The sequence below is a fragment of the Danio rerio genome, chromosome 15 (assembly GCF_052040795.2).
Source record: "Danio rerio strain M-AB ecotype USA chromosome 15, GRCz13ab, whole genome shotgun sequence".
Taxonomy (NCBI): domain Eukaryota; kingdom Metazoa; phylum Chordata; class Actinopteri; order Cypriniformes; family Danionidae; genus Danio; species Danio rerio.
Genome location: NC_141035.1, coordinates 1,352,501 through 1,370,000, shown reverse-complemented (window position 1 = coordinate 1,370,000; position 17,500 = coordinate 1,352,501). Strand labels below are relative to the sequence as shown.

General features: G+C 38.8%; 1 protein-coding gene across 1 annotated transcript in view; it reads right to left on the bottom strand.

Moving 5' to 3' along the window:
* The window catches only part of schip1 (schwannomin interacting protein 1), a gene marked incomplete at its 3' end in the record, with an annotated part of 37,161 nt that extends 24,528 nt beyond the window's left edge, over nucleotides 1-12,633 (bottom strand). Inside the window, 2 exon segments of the mRNA NM_001017906.1 lie at nucleotides 2,660-2,778; nucleotides 12,525-12,633. Coding sequence (NP_001017906.1) covers nucleotides 2,660-2,778; nucleotides 12,525-12,554 — 149 coding nt within the window. The 5' untranslated portion in view covers nucleotides 12,555-12,633.
* Nucleotides 12,634-17,500: the final 4,867 nt, after the last annotated feature.

Genomic DNA, 17,500 nt, shown 5'->3' with positions numbered 1-17,500 from the left:
ATAACATGCCTATTAGTTCGATATGAACGGTTTATGAGCACTTATAAAGTACAATCTTTTTCTACATCCTTAGAATGGAATAAAATCACTGTCATAAATATTTTGTGCGTAAATAAAAATTCACGCATCTGTAATTATAAAAACGTAAAGGAAAACGGAGCGTACTCGTAATTTTACGAAGGCACAATTCCAAAATCCCCAAATTATTAAATATGTTCATTTGAAGCTGTTTCATTGTAAATAAACAGTTAGATGACCAGTAATATGTTTTATTATTAATAATTACAAAATAAAAAATAAATAGTATTTAGTTGAAGTCAGAATTATTAGCCGCCCTGAATTATTAGCGCCCCTGTTTATTTTTTCCCCGATTTCTGTTTAATGGAGGGAAGATTGTTTCAGCACATTTCTAAGCATAATAGTTTTAAAAACTTATTTCTAAAAACTGATTTATTTTATCTTTGTCATGATGACAGTAAATAATATTTTACTTGATATTTTTCAAGACACTTCTATACAGCTTAAAGTAAAGGCTTAACTTGGTTAATAAGGTGAACTAGGCAGGTTAGGGTAATTAGGCAAGTTATTGTATAACGATGGTCTGTTCTGTAGATTATCGGAAAAAAAAATAGCTTATTTTGTCCCAAAATAGTTTTTAAAAAATTAATAACTGCTTTTATTCTAGCCAAAATAAAACAAATAAGACTTTCTCCAGAAGAAAAAATATTATCAGACACACTGTGAAAATTTCCTTGCTCTGTTAAACATCATTTGGGAAATATTTAAAAAAGAAAATCAAAATCAAAAGGGGGCGAATAATTCTGACTTCAACTGTACATTAGCAGCAAACAGTTCAGCTTATTAAAATTATATTTTAATATATCTATTAAAATGAAATAGAATCAAGCTATCAAATCTCATTAATCTTTTCTTCACTGTATAACTCACACATTCTGATTAAAGAGCAATGGATGAAAGATTTATTTAGATTTTTTTCGTTTGATTACATTAAATAAAAGAGAGTCACTTTAAAAATGCACACATATAACGTTATAACGAAAGCATTCCACTGCTTCTCTAACTTTTTATGCTCATTTAGGATGAAATTAGTTGTGTTTGAAAAAAAAAGCACCAAGATCAACATCTTTAGATGTTATTAATATTAATTATGTGTATACGTCTGTTCAAACATGCACGCAAAACCCAGACTTTCCCTCTGCTTCAAATCACAAATACAGAATCTGTTTGGGAAACAGTCTATCTATCCCTATGGAGGGCATCTGCTGACAGTCACGCACCGCTACATGTTTTGAGGATTGCACATGTACATGCACCTGTAATGAAAAGGAAATGAATCCCGCCGTTTTTACATTTATTTCAAAGTGTTTTCCTGCCTAAACAAAACGAAAGCACAGAACAGAAGAACAGATTCACATTTAAGAGCAAGGGCGGCCCCTGGTGGTTCTGCGGTATGTGTATAGGGAGGATCGCCTCTTTAATGTTTATTTGCCACCCTTCAGAGAAAGACTAGAGAAATACGAGAGAATCCCAGGAGAAATGGGAGGGTTGACAGGTATGTATCGGAGGGTTTAACCCAGTCAATTTAATATAAGTACCTAGTCATAATGATAAAATCAAATTTGTCTTTTACACTACCTGATAAAAGTCTTGTCGCCTATCCAAGTTTTAGGGACACAAATAATCATTTGTCTTCTAGTTGATCATTTGGTGTCAGAAGTGTCTCTATGAAAGGTAAAGGCCTCTAGATTTTGCTTATTTGAGCTCAATAAAATCTGATCATGCCTTGATTATTAATGATTTGATGAGGACAGTGCGGTCTGACTCTGCTCAGACTAAACTCTCATCACTGAACAGGAATAATGTCCAGTATAGAATATAAAGTCCTGCTGCAGTGGAGACAGAATCAATATTGTGTCTGACTCCATCATGAGCTTGGAGGACTGCATCCATACATCTCTGACATGACTCACATCACTGATTAATAAAGTCATCTGGGATGAAGAAGAAAGCCTTCAGCAGGACTCCCCGAGTTCATCAAGACTCTTTAGATTCATCTTCAACGCCTCCTCCTTCATCATGCTCAATAATGTGCATGTCTGGTGACTGGGCTGGCCAATCCTGGAGCAGCTTGACCTTCTCTGCTTTCAGGAGCTTTGATGTGGAGGCTGAAGTATGAGAAGGAGCGCTATCCTGCTGGAGAATTGTCCCTCTCCTGTGGTTTGTAATGTAATGGGCAGCACAGATGTCTTGATCCCTCAGGCTGTTGATGTTGATCATCCACTCTGCAGATCTCTCGCATGATGAACCCCAAACCATGATGTCTCCTTCACCAAACTTGACTGATTTCTGTGAGAATCTTGAGTCCATGCTGGTTCCAGTAGGTCTTCTGCAGTATTGGTGATGATGCAGATCAGCAGATGATTCAGCAGAGAAATCCACCTTCTGCCACTTTAACACACGATCAACTAGAAGACCAGTTATTATTGCTGCTCTTACAACCGAGATCCACAACAAGACTTCTGTCAGGTAGTGTGTAAGCTGGAGGGATTTTCACAGTGTAATACTCACGTCTCTTGTGTACTTTTCTCATGTTTACATTAGATGTTACATCATGTTACACACACACACACACACTGACCGTGAGGAGAGGCTGGGTTTGCCGCTCTTGCTGCAGCTGCTGTAGATCCCCGGACCATCGTCAAAGAAACTGCCCAGAGCCAACTTCTGCCGGATAGACTCGCGCTCATTCTTCTGGGCCTGAAACACACACACAACTGACATGAGTAGATGTGCTGCACACACACATGCTTACCCGCGCACACACACCAGGGAGAGGGCAAGAGATACACACTTACACCAGATAAAGGCAGCAGACACACGCACACACACATAGAGGGAAGCAGTTATACACACACATGAACCAGTAGAGGGCAGCACACACACACACACAACAGAGCAAACCTTCACAAACATGATCTGAAGACACTCACTACACACACACACACACACACACACACACACACACACACACGCACACAAGATAAGGGAACTGACACTTATGTGCACGCACACACACACACACACACACACACACACACACACACACACACACCAAAGAGAAGCAGACATACACACACATCTCCAAAAGGCATCACATACGCACCTATACACACACAAACCAGCAGAGGGCAGCAGAAACACACACACACACAAACACCAGCAGAGGGCAGCACACACACACACACACACACCAGCAAAGGGCAGCACACACACACACACACACACAAGATAAGGGAACTGACACATATGTGCACACACACACACACACACACACACACACACACACACACACACACACACAGACACACACACACCAAAAGGCATCACATTCACCCATACACACAAACCAGCAGAGGGCAGCAGACGCACACACACACACACACACACACACACACACACACACACACACACACACACACACACACACACACACACACACCAGCAGAGGGCAGCAGATATACACACACAGACACACACACACACACAAACACACCAGCAGAGGGCTGCACACACACACACACACACACACACACAAAACAGCAAAACTTCACACGCATAATCTAAACACATATAAGGGCAGCATGCGCACACACACACACACACACACACACACACACACACACACACACCAGCAGAGGGCAGCACATACACACACGCACTGTCACACAAACACACACACACACCAGCAAAGGGCAGCGCACACACACACACACACACATACATACACACACACACACACAGACACACACACACACCAGCAAAGGGCAGCGCACACAAACACACACACACACACACACACACACACACACACACACACACACACACACACACACACACACAAACACACGCACGCACACACACACATACACACACACACACACACACACACACACACAAACACGTTTCCTGCTCATTATCTGTTGTAGTGTTTTGTCTGCTGGATCAGAGCACAGGAAGCTCCATTCACTGCTGAGCCCAGAGGATTATGGGTGATTTGAACTGACTTACCAGCCACATCCGCCCACCTGAGCCCAATATAACACATGCACACACACACACACACACACACACACACACACACACACACACACACACACACACACACACACACACACTGCTGTGAATGTTTACGTGGGTCAATAAAACAACAGTAACAATCAGAATTGGGGTGGCACTGTGACACAGTGGCCTCACAGCAAGAAGGTTGCTGGCTCGAGTCTCGGCTGGGTCAGTTGGTGATTCTGTGTGGAGTTTGCATGTTCTCCCTGTGTTGGCGTGGGTTTTCTCCGAGTGCTCTGGTTGCCCCCACAGTTCAAACACATGCGCTATAGGGGAATTGATCAACTAAATTGGCCATAGTGTATGTGTGAATGAGAGTGTATGGGTGTTTCCCAGTGATGGGTTGCAGCTGGAAGGACATCCACTGTGTAAAACATATGCTGAAATAGTTGGTGGTTCATTACGCTGTGGCGACCCCTGATTAATGAAGGGACTAAGCCGAAAAGAATATGAATGAATGACCCCGTGAGGCGATTGTGCTACCCACAGCGCCACCGTGCCGCCATATATTAAATATTTACAATAAACTTCTTTAATAAAACTGCAGTGCATGTTTATAATTTACTGTTATTTTTTATTTATATGAAGGCTGATACCATGATTATTGTTTTGTTTCTACATGTGTGTGTGTGTGAGGCTGTGCAGGGTACAGTGAGGTGTAAATAACGTGTGTGTTCAGGCGGAGACACAGACAGGCCGGCACCAGTCGTCTCCATGCGGACGGTTGCCTGGATACCAGCCTAATGGAGGGGCCCCTGGAGGATTGGGCCCCGTCCCCAACACACAACACACACACACACACACACATGCATCATTTCCTCTCTCTGCTCCTCACCTGCGCTGTTATTGAGTCTCATTTCTGCTGTCTGATCTCTACATCAATAACTCTCTCTCTCTCTCTCTCTCTCTCTTTCTCTTCATTATCAGCGCTCTGTCTCTCCCTCATTTCCTTCATGTTTGTGATTCAGTTTTATCTGATCTGGGTTCAGCTCCTCCTGCTGTCTGCTGCTGATCTGCACTACAATATAAGACAGAAAAATGCTTTCTTTTCCACTTCCTCATGCACATCACTGCAAGTCGCTCTGTCTCCATTCAAAGATGCTAATGCGAAACTGTAATATTGGATAAAACCTTAGTGAATAAAGCAGCGTTTCCATCCAATGAGAGACTAAAGAGAGCACAGTCATCTCTTCCTGGTAAACTGGAGCAGATCTCAGTCAGTAGTGCAGTTGAGTGTGTTGGGATTTGCCACTGGTCTTAGTTCTTCTCTAATAAATGAGCTGCGCCTCAGGAGATGAAGACAAAACGCAGTGAACATGGTGAATGCGGTGGCTTTTGGAGGCGTGAGACGCTGTTTGGGAGGGCAGACAGATGCTCAAGACAGTTCTGGAGGTTATAATAATAGAAAAATAATAATACTGAAGCACTGTGATGATGAGCTGACGGCAGGGCCGGAGCAAGCTGGACACCGCGCTCTCTATTCTGCCGCCCTGAATAGAGAGAAATGGCCAAAACCCCTCTAAAACCAGCCTGGTCAACCAGCCTAGGCTGGTTTAAGCAGTTTTTTAGTAGGGTTTTGTTGTTTTGTTTTCATTTTCCCGCTATGAGAGTGCAGCTGGACTCCCGTGTGGATTACAGTGCACACAACGCGCGACAGAAATACGTGTCTAAGGAACAGTGGCGCCTGCAGGTGTACGGCTGTACGCACAGTGCGTACCATGAGAGGGCGCGAATTAATGCAGCTTTTTAATTTTTTTATTACATAATTTAGATTGGTTATTAAACAGCACACACTACGATATATTGATAAAGCACGAAAGAATGACAACAAATGAAGGTGTGTGTTTTAAAGTGTGTATGTAGGCCAGGGGTCGGCAAAGAGCCATGTTGAAAGAGCCATACTGGACCAAAAAAAACAAAAACAAATATGTCTGGAGCCGCAAAAAATTAGAAGCCTTATATAAGCCTTATAATGAAGGCAACACATGCTGTATGTATTTATATTAGCTATATTAGCCTACTATAAAAATGATTTAGTTGGCTACAAATACACACTGAGCCTTAATGATTAAATGTTTTTTTCCCCTGCAGTGCATCCTGTAGAGAATGACGCGCCACGTGACTACTCTGTTGTACAATGCCGTCTCAAGTTTAACTTAATTACAGTATATTAATGCATTATGTTTAATGTTCAAGTTTAACTTCATTACAATATTAATGCATTATGCTTAATTATCAAGTTTAACTTCATTACAATATTAATGCATTATGCTTAATTATCAAGTTTAACTTCATTACAATATTAATGAATTATGCTTAATTATCAAGTTTAACTTCATTACAATATTAATGAATTATGCTTAATTATCAAGTTTAACTTCATTACAATATTAATGAATTATGCTTAATTATCAAGTTTAACTTCATTACAATATTAATGCATTATGCTTAATTATCAAGTTTAACTTCATTACAATATTAATGCATTATGCTTAATTATCAAGTTTAACTTCATTACAATATTAATGAATTATGCTTAATTATCAAGTTTAACTTCATTACAATATTAATGCATTATGCTTAATTATCAAGTTTAACTTCATTACAATATTAATGAATTATGCTTAATTATCAAGTTTAACTTCATTACAATATTAATGCATTATGCTTAATTATCAAGTTTAACTTCATTACAATATTAATGCATTATGCTTAATTATCAAGTTTAACTTCATTACAATATTAATGCATTATGCTTAATTATCAAGTTTAATTTCATTACAATATTAATGCATTATGCTTAATTATCAAGTTTAACTTCATTACAATATTAATGCATTATGCTTAATTATCAAGTTTAACTTCATTACAATATTAATGAATTATGCTTAATTATCAAGTTTAACTTCATTACAATATTAATGCATTATGCTTAATTATCAAGTTTAACTTCATTACAATATTAATGCATTATGCTTAATTATCAAGTTTAACTTCATTACAATATTAATGCATTATGCTTAATTATCAAGTTTAACTTCATTACAATATTAATGCATTATGCTTAATTATCAAGTTTAACTTCATTACAATATTAATGCATTATGCTTAATTATCAAGTTTAACTTCATTACAATATTAATGCATTATGCTTAATTATCAAGTTTAACTTCATTACAATATTAATGCATTATGCTTAATTATCAAGTTTAACTTCATTACAATATTAATGCATTATGCTTAATTATCAAGTTTAACTTCATTACAATATTAATGCATTATGCTTAATTATCAAGTTTAACTTCATTACAATATTAATGCATTATGCTTAATTATCAAGTTTAACTTCATTACAATATTAATGCATTATGCTTAATTATCAAGTTTAACTTCATTACAATATTAATGCATTATGCTTAATTATCAAGTTTAACTTCATTACAATATTAATGCATTATGCTTAATGTTCAAGTTTAACTTCATTACAATGTTATTGCATCATGTTTTGCTTTGATGAAATTAAAGAAATGTAGTAAAGAAATCAGATTTTTGATGTTTTTTTATTTTGAGGATTCCAAAAAACAACATCAAAATGAACGTGCATAACGTGCCCCTTACTGGGAATGTGCTCAACAAGGAAGGGTCATTCTCCAGGGGTGTGTGACAAGACAGTCTCGTTTTTTCCTTTCGCCACTCGCAAAATCTGCTCCCAAATGCAGTTTGCATATCAACGATCGCACCTTGTAAATAATCACTGTTGAGTGAGTGATCGGGATGGGCTTCTTTGAATTCTCTCAGGAAGGGAAAATGAGAGAGCGTGCCCCGCTGTACATCTTTGGCAAAGACAGCTTACGCTCCATGGCGCATCACACAGCCGCCGGATAGTTTACAACAGCCACCTGCCTATTCCGTGTGTCGCAGGCTATGACGCAAATCTTCGTTGACAGAAATGTTGAAAATAAATATTCTACACACTTTTACAGCATTGGAAAACGTTAAGATTGTTTGTCCTCCTATAGAAACCATATTAAAACAAAAATATATTTACCTCCCCCATCTTTTTCCGTTTTCAAACATTTTTTAAAAAAAACTCCAGGGAGCCACTGGGGCGGCGCTAAAGAGCTGCATGCGGCTCTAGAGCCGCGGGTTGCCGACCCCTGATGTAGGCCTACTTGCATGGTGGGAGATGGGTAAAGAAATCTACTGGCTTTAGTTATACTGGTGGATTTTATGCACCTAAAAATCACCATTCAGATAGGTATTGTTTTAAAACAAGGTTAAAATGAGTAAACGCTCTTTAAAACAGCAAAACTTAATAGAGATATTTGCCAAAAGGCCTAAAACTAGAGACAAATACCGCAGTCTCATTATCAGCACCTGAGCCGGGGAACCTGTCTCGGTCATCAGACAGATCAGATCCAGCTTCTGCGCGGCCTCCTCGCATGGAACAGCTACCCTTCAAGGTGTTTTAAAATATTTTATCAGACAGAGTGGCATAAATAAGCAGACATCTCCTTTCTCGCGAGTTTCTGAAGTGTCTCACACTTTCACCCGAGTTTGTTCCACCGAGGTAAATGTTGCGAATTTGTAAACGCCTGTCCTGCTCTTTCACATTATTTGATTAAATTACAGTTTTTCTCGATTGCTTGGATGCAGTTGTCAACTGAAACTCCACATTTTCAAAACGGTTAACACACAGGCCTAAACAGCAGCACTCATGGTCAAAGTGACACATTTTGCTTGCAAAAGGCACATATCATGTCAAAACATTTCGTTTTACCTTCAAACAACACAACTTGCAAACAAGTATATGAGCTCTTTCAATTAATCATTACACAATGCCCAACAAAATACAAAATACAGAACTCAAAATGCACCACCATTGCTTGCCATTGTAGCTTATAGCCAATGGCATTTGCTGTCTCTATTTGGGCTGTCAAATTCGCCTTTTTGCAAAGAGTTGCATCAAGAATAAGATGTGCTTTGATTGAATATATATTGAATTCATGACATTTTTCAAACTGTGGCTGAAAACTGAAATACTGTACATAAAAAAACAGACAAAAGTAATAAAATACTGTAAATATTAGAGAAAACACATGTAAACTAATATACAGTCAAAACTATTGGGAGTATAGGACATGGCCATACTGACCTCCTCCATCAATGCTGGCACAGAACAACACAGACCTCCCATCGTTTATATAAGGTTTGCAGAATGATGGCTAATTGAAGATTTGTGTGAAGGAGTGTCAAACCGGTGCTTCAGTGATTTCATACTGATGTTGGTAGTTTTTAATAGTTAGGAATAGATGGATTCTGTTACTAAAACTAAAACAATGGAGTTTGGACTGCTTGAATGACATCTGTGTTAATTGTATGGAAAAATGGTGGGGAAAATGTGTCAACCCAATGAGAAAGGGTTTACACATGTGCAAGAGTGGTCCTCTGCTCTGCTGGGATAGTGATAATGAAAATGAAGAGGAACCTAGCTTCTTTAACCAGGTCAAAGCAAACTAGAAAAACTGTAATTAAATTGTAACTGACTGGCACAACATGGGAAAACAGTTTAATTTAGGCCCCTCTGAAACTGAACATTTCACTTTAATTTCGCCAAGATTATTATTTTTTTATAGTTCAGTACGATCAGCTGGTGCAACCCTACCCTGTTAGGAACAAAAATGCACCTTTTGAAAACGTTCCAACCCAGTGACAGATTTAGTACCTTTATTTCTGACTGTGTAGTATTTGTATTTTAATATTACCCACTATTTTACACTATTTAAAGGGCTGACCTGCCATACATCTCGTTCAGATTTCCACCAGGAGGATCAAGTGTTAATTAGGTGAAGCGACCCCCCCCCCGATGATTATCAACCATCTTTGCTGAATAGACGCATTGGTTTATTCCATCATAAATTATTCAAGTAGTGAACTTCACACACGCTCTCTTTCCTTGTAAACCTCCTGTTCTCAAAGCTCGCTCTCTCCTAAAATAAATCTGTGAACAGTCTGCTGTGGTTTCCTGTGGAAAGTCAACCATCATGTTACACGCATCTCTCCCTCTCTCTGAATCCAGCATGGTTTTGTGAAGAGGAAGAAGATTTGCAGCACTCATTCGTTCTCCTTCAGCGTAGTCTCTATTTCAGAGGTTGCCACAGCAGAATGAACCGCCAACTATTCCACACTGGGAAACACCCATACACACACATACACTGCCCCCAATTTAGCTAACCCAATTCCCCTGTAGTGCAAGTGTTTGGACTGTGGGGGAAACCAGAGCACCCGGAGGAAACCCACACCAACACGGGGAGAACATGCAAACTCCACACAGAAACACCAACTGACCCAGCCGGGACTCAAACCAGTGACCTTCTTGCTGTGAGGCCACAGTGCTAACCACTGAGCCACTGTTTTCAGACTGAAATTGAGTTTTTTTTAAGGAACAGCCCACTTTTGGAGGGGAAATAGGCTCATTTTACTGTTGTCATTAACAGCTGTTAGGTTTAGGTTTTTACTTTTGTTTATTATGTTTTTTTTAGTTAACGAAAATGTTTTTTGACGAATAGTTTTTGTTTACTAAAACAACCTTAATGTACATAGATATACAGAATTATTCGCCCCCCTTTAATTTTTTTCTCTTTTTAAAATATTTCCCAAATGATGTTGAGCAGATTCAGGAAATGTTCACAGTGTGTCTGATAATATTTTTTCTTCTGGAGAAAGTCTTATTTGTTGAATTTCGGCTAGAATAAAAGCAGTTTTTAATTTTTTAAACACCATTTTAAAGACAAAAATATTAGCCCATTTAGACTATATATTTGTTTTCGATAGTCTACAGAACAAACCATCATTATAGTATAACCTGCCTAGTTACCCTAATTACCCTAGTGAAGCCTTTAAATGTCACTTTAAGCTGAACACTAGTGTCTTGAAGAATATCTAGTCTAATATTATGTGCTGTCATCATGGCAAAGATAAATCATTTATTAGAGATGAGTTATTAAAACTATTATGATTAGAAATATGTTGAAGAAAATCTGCTCTCAGCTAAACAGAAAACAAGGAAAAAAAAATAAACAGGGGGGCGAATAATTCTGAATTTAAATCTACATTAGATTAATCAGTACTGAAGCCAAATCTGGAGCTTATCTAACAAAATAACTTACGATAAGAGTTCAAAAACTAGTGCAGCCACATTTATATGTTACAGAAAAAAATTAAACACAAATTTTTGTATTAAAATTTTGACAAATTGTAAAAAGAGGAAAAAATCAAGGAAAGCAAAACATTTTATTTTAATTCGGTTGACATTTTGTGGGTTGTAATTTTATTTTTGCAATATTTTGCTTGAATTTAATTGTATTTTCTTTCAGTTTCTAAATATGTTTCTGATTAAAATATAATTTTAATAAATGTATCTGTTTAATAAATCTGTTTTGTTTAAATGCACCAAAATACATTGCCTATATTCACTGAGAAATGGAGGAAAATATTCATTTTCAAAATGGGGTGAACTCAATTATATTTTCTTAATGTTATACACATGAATATATATTCTTGGATTGAAATATATGCAGAATATATGGCAATATATATATTGAAACACAGATTATATATATAAATAAATATATATATATATATATATATATATATATATATATATATATATATATATATAACTTATATTAAAATAATATATATTTATATATTAAAATATATATTTTATATATAATTTATATAATAAATATATATAATTTATATATAAAAATATATAAAAAAATGTGTTTGTAGAAAACACATTTATGTAAATTTATTGCTAAAAATATTAAAGCAAATAGACTACACGGAAAAAAATTATTCAAAGATGATGTCTTGGATTTACTCAAATTTTTTTTTTTATGTTAACTGTTGTAAACAACTTATTTGGGCCGAATTTAAACAAACAAATTAAGTTGAACATTATTAAATTAAATTTGTTTGTTTAAATTCAACACAAATAAATTGTTTGCAACAGTTCTGCATGCAAGACCTTTTTCAGTCTATATCTGGCCATTTTTTTTGTGTATTATATATATCAAAATATACAAAAACATCCATATTTAAATACACACACACATATACGCGCACACATACATATGCATTTTGGCCATATGAGTAAACAGAGATCAAACCAGACTAACATGAGTCCCCTTTTTCAAAATACATCTCAAAAAGAGAGAACTGACTTTGATTACAGACATTATGGAGGACACACACACACACACACACACACACACACACACACACACACACACACACACACACACGAGATTTCCCTGATTCAAACTCTCCATTTGATCTTATGGTTAAATAATATAACAGTAATAACAGCTCTGGTCTACCTGATAGGAGCAGCTGTCCTGATGCACCATCTCTCACTGCATCTCTAGATCCACAGCAAACACGCGAAACACACCCAGCCGACAGAACAAACCGTGCGGGCGTGTGTGTGTGTGTGATTCAGTCTCCTTCAAGTCTGTGTGTGTGTGTGTGTTTGCGTACGGTGATCGCACAGACAGGAACAGAGGGTGGGGTTCTGGAGACACTGGATTGCTTGAGGAGCAGTGGGCGGAGCTACTCGCTGCAGCCCAATCAGAGCGCGTCGTAAGCTGTGGAGGCGGGGCCAGAGATAAGAGAGCGGGCGGAGTGACCTTTATGGGAGCGGAGCGGGGGAGGAAACATCCCACGGACTGAAAAAGCGAGAGAGAAAGAGGGATAAAAGGAAGAAAAGCCGTGGGAGGAGGAGGAGCGCAGCAAATAAAGGGTCTTTCTGTGCACATTCCTGCAGCGCGGAGGAATGCAAATGCTCCGGTGTTTCTGTCGGATCCTCGCACATTCCTGAAGGCTCAAGGCAAACAACAAGTGGACAAACACACACTCTTGAGGCACTTCTATAGTGTGTGTGTGTTAGCAGATGCCCTCGACGTTTAACACCGTTTCAGAACAGGTGCTGTTTGGGTCCCTCATTTGCATAAGGGTAAATAAATAACTTTAACTTGAGCAGCTGAAGACAACTGATCTCTTTCAATTCAGACACTCCTCTACACACAACAAACACACATTCAGAGACTTCAGCTTATCTGTTAATGAACTAGGCAAAACTTAAAGGGTCACGAAACACCAAAACACATGTGTTGAGCTGTTGACAGTGGTATATGTGTCCCACACTGCTAAAAACACTATTAGGACACCTATATCTCACTAAAAAGTGTAAATTGGTTGTTTTTGCGTTATTTCAAGCAAATTCGTACTTCCGGTTTGAAACTAATTTTTGAAGCTGCGTCACGGTCATGAGATAATAGCGTGTATTCCAGCGTGCAGACTGGACGTCTGTGCCAGAGTGTGTCTTATTACGTCTTACAGTGTGCTGCATTAATGCATGAGTAAAGCTTGGTTCAAACCAATCAGCGCGCTCTATTGTGCAACTTCATTAATATTCATTACTGTCACAGTGTTTAGACGACAGAGACGCCACGTTGTGTTGGCAAAACAAGCGTGAAGTGTTGCTTTTATAGTTTGCTGCAGTGAAGTTTTGTTTTCATTTTCTCTCTGTGAGAGCTCAGCTGGAGTCACGTGTGGATTAACAGTGTACGCGACGCTCCACAACAATAACTTACGTGTCTAAGGAGGATTATTGTTTACCTGAGAGCTGTTCTCATCTGCAAACGCTGAGATCCGGATTTGCTTGTAGTCTCCTCTTAATAAAGACGCGGCTCTAGTTGCTGGTGATTGTCCTGTCTCTACAGATTTGGTAAGTGAGCGACCAGTGCTCTTTGTTTATTCAGTTTGTTCGTATCGAACTAACTATTGCACCGAGTGTAAACATGTTAGCACCACAACCAAACTATTACCATCGTGGAGGATTTTCACCGCATTTTGTGACCGGAATAACACACGCGGCTTTCTGACGCTACCTGCCGTGTGCATCTAAGTTTCCGGGAAATGCTGAGGGTTTTTTTCTCTCATTCGCCGTGCGGTATCAAACATTGCATGAAAAATACACGCTTACAGCAGTTCCTCGAATCAAATATCTTGTTTGTCGCGAGGGGCATGAATGAATTCCCTGAATGAAAGAGCCAAACTGCAGTTAAAGTCCAACATTTAATAATTTGGCAAATAATTCGACTACAGATGTCCATGTAAACACAGTCACTTTCTCCCCTGTGTGTGTGTGTGTGTGTGTGTGTGTGTGTGTGTGTGTGTTTTGACTCTGAAACTCAGCGCGCCCAAATAGACACTCCCACACCATCCCACTTTTCTTCCTCCGACACTCCCCCCTAAACAGAGCTGGACACGCCCACTCTTCTGACTTTTTCCAAAGTAGAGGTGTGAAAACACCCTGCTGAAACGAGCGGGTTTCATGGCCCTTTAAAGTATCAATTCAGTACAACCAACCCAGTACTGGGAAACACCCATACACACTCACGTTCACATACACTCTAGCCAATTTCAATCATTCATTTCCTTTTCGGCTTAGTCCCTTTATTAATAAGGGGTTATCCAGCATATGTTTTACGCAGCTGATGTCCGTCCAGCTGCAAGTCAACACTGGGAAACACCCATACACACTCTTTCATACACATACACTACGGCCATTTTAGATTATTCCTATACTGCATGTGTTTGGCCTGGGAAAAAGAGCACCCGGAGGAAACCCACGCCAACACGGGGAGAACATGCAAACTCCACACAACAATATACCCGTATAAGTTAAAGGGGACCTTTTATGCTAATCACTTCTAAAAGGGGTTTAAACACAGTTGTGTGTCAGCAGTGTGTGAATATCTCCAGCCTCTAATGGTCATCATGTATTAACTGTATTGTTTATAATCAGACTTGATGGAATCAGTCTGCAGAAACACTTTGATTGACATTCTCCCTTTGTATGATGTCATCAGAGGGGGAAAGCCCCGCCCACTAGAGACCATCTCTCCCTCATTAGCATAGGATGCTAGTCTTGTTTTTGAATCTGCCACTATGCTGACCCACAGGCATCAGTAGCTCCGCCCTCTTCAGAACAAGAGCACAAACTCATTTGCATTTAAAGCGACAGTCACCAAAACACCCCAATTAAGATCAAAGCCTGAAAGAGTCTGTTTCAGAGAGCTGGAGAACATGATCTGTGTGCTATTTTCAGCAGAAACTTGTAAAAGGAGGCATAATAGGCGCCCTTTAATGTTTGTTTCATGTCCTGTAGTGTTTGAGCTCATCCAGAAAGGGCTTCAGAGACGAATCTGACTGAGTCACATGTATCCAGCGCGAGGCTTTCTCTTGGATAAACAGGAGGGAGTTTAATCTGCGTGTACCATCTGTGCACAGAAAGCAGATTAACTCTCTCCTGACTAACACTCGCTCATTCATTCATCAGGGCTGCTGAAAAACATCCTACTAACTACACGGCTTGACTACAGGTGGATGGACATGAGTATATATTAGTAAGCACAACACACACAAGCTGAATCGCCAAAGCAGCTCATTATATGTTTCCCACTACTCTAAATCCTGGGTTATTGTCATTTTAAATGTCCTGTTAAAGGGCTCCTATTATGTAAAAGATGTTAATGTGACTAAACTTTTTCTCTTTTAGGTAAGTCAGGATGATCACATGTGTTTCTGTTCTGCTTAATAGCAGAATAATGAGAGAGATTATTTGAGAAATCGTTATAACTTGTCTTGAAAGTCAAGTTTACACACAATCAGATTAATCTGCCTCTGGAAAAAGCTCAGATGATGATGTCAGGGTTTTGGAAGTTTCTGATTGGCTACATTTGAGTGAATGTGAGGCACAACTGTAGAATAGTATTGAAGGAAAAGCTCAAACACACTGCTTATCTGACTGCGTGTCCCCGCATCCCTAAGGACTGTTTGGCGAAATATTTGACTGCATGTCACTGCATAACAAACGACTGAAACGATATAACTAGAGAAATCTCCACTGTGCTGCTGAGTGAGAGCGTATGGCAAGCCGTTTTAACATTTAAACCTTGTTCTGACTATCCATAAATATATTTAGAGATATAATTATATATTTTGACAAGTCATTATTATAATTCGACTTGTCAGAATGACAATTATAGATATCTGCAATTACAATTGTATTAGTACGAAATCAGATTGGAGATATCTGCAAATATATTATGACTAGTCTTATTCCTCCATTGACTTCCATTGAAAAATATTTGCAGATATCTCTGAGTTTTGACTCGTCAAAAATCCAATTCAAGATATCTACAACTGTAATTCGACTATTAGTAAATTAATTAGAGATATCTTCAAATATATTTGTAAATATCTCTAAATATTACGAATTAAAGACATCTCCAAATGTATGACTAGTAAAAACTCAGTTAGAGATATCTGCAAATATTTTTCAATGGAAGTCAATGGAGGAATATGACTAGTCATAATATATTTGCAGATATCTCCAATCTGATTTCGTACTAATACAATTGTAATTGCAGATATCTCTAATTGTTATTCTGACTAGTCGAATTATAATTATGACTAGTCAAAATATAATTAGAGATATCTCTAAATATATTTATGGAGTCAGAACAAAGATTTAAATGCTAAAAAGGCTTGCCATAGAGAGCGCTTCTGAACAGCGCAGCAGCGATGACGTAAGCGTGCCGAGGCCCGATATGGTGTGAGCGCGGGCCGTCGGGGGAGACGGGAGGGGGGACAAGCGTGCTTTGGCCCGGTTCGAGGCAACTGTACCTAGTGTGAGTACGGCCTTACATTTGGAGGACAAAGGGGAAAGCGCACAAGCCTAGGAACACCATCCCAACTGTGAAGTATGGAGGCAGCAGCATCATGTTGTGGGGCTGTTTTGCTGCAGGAGGGACCCCTTCACAGCATAGATGGCATCATGAAGAAAGAACATTATGGAGAAATACTGAAGCAACATCTCAAGACATCAGCCAGGAAATTAAAACTTGGCCACAAATGGGTCTTCCAGACAGACCATGACCCTAAGCACACTGCCAAATGAGTTCAAATGTGCTTTAAGAACAACAGAGTGAATGTTTTGGAGTGGCCATCACAAAGCCCTGATCTCAATCCTATAGAAAATGTGTATGCAGAGTTAAAAAAGCTTGTGCGAGCAAGACAGCCTACAAATCTGCCTCAGTTACAGCAATTCTGTCAGGAGGAATGGGCCGAAATTCCTGCAAACTATTGTGAGAAGCTTGTGGAAGGAGACCCAAAACATCTGACCAAAGTTATACAGTTTAGAAGACTTCCAGAGCGAGTTCGGTGCTCAAGTCTGCATCAGTGCGTCCTCGATATCAAGAACACATCCGGGAAGTTTCACGCGTTC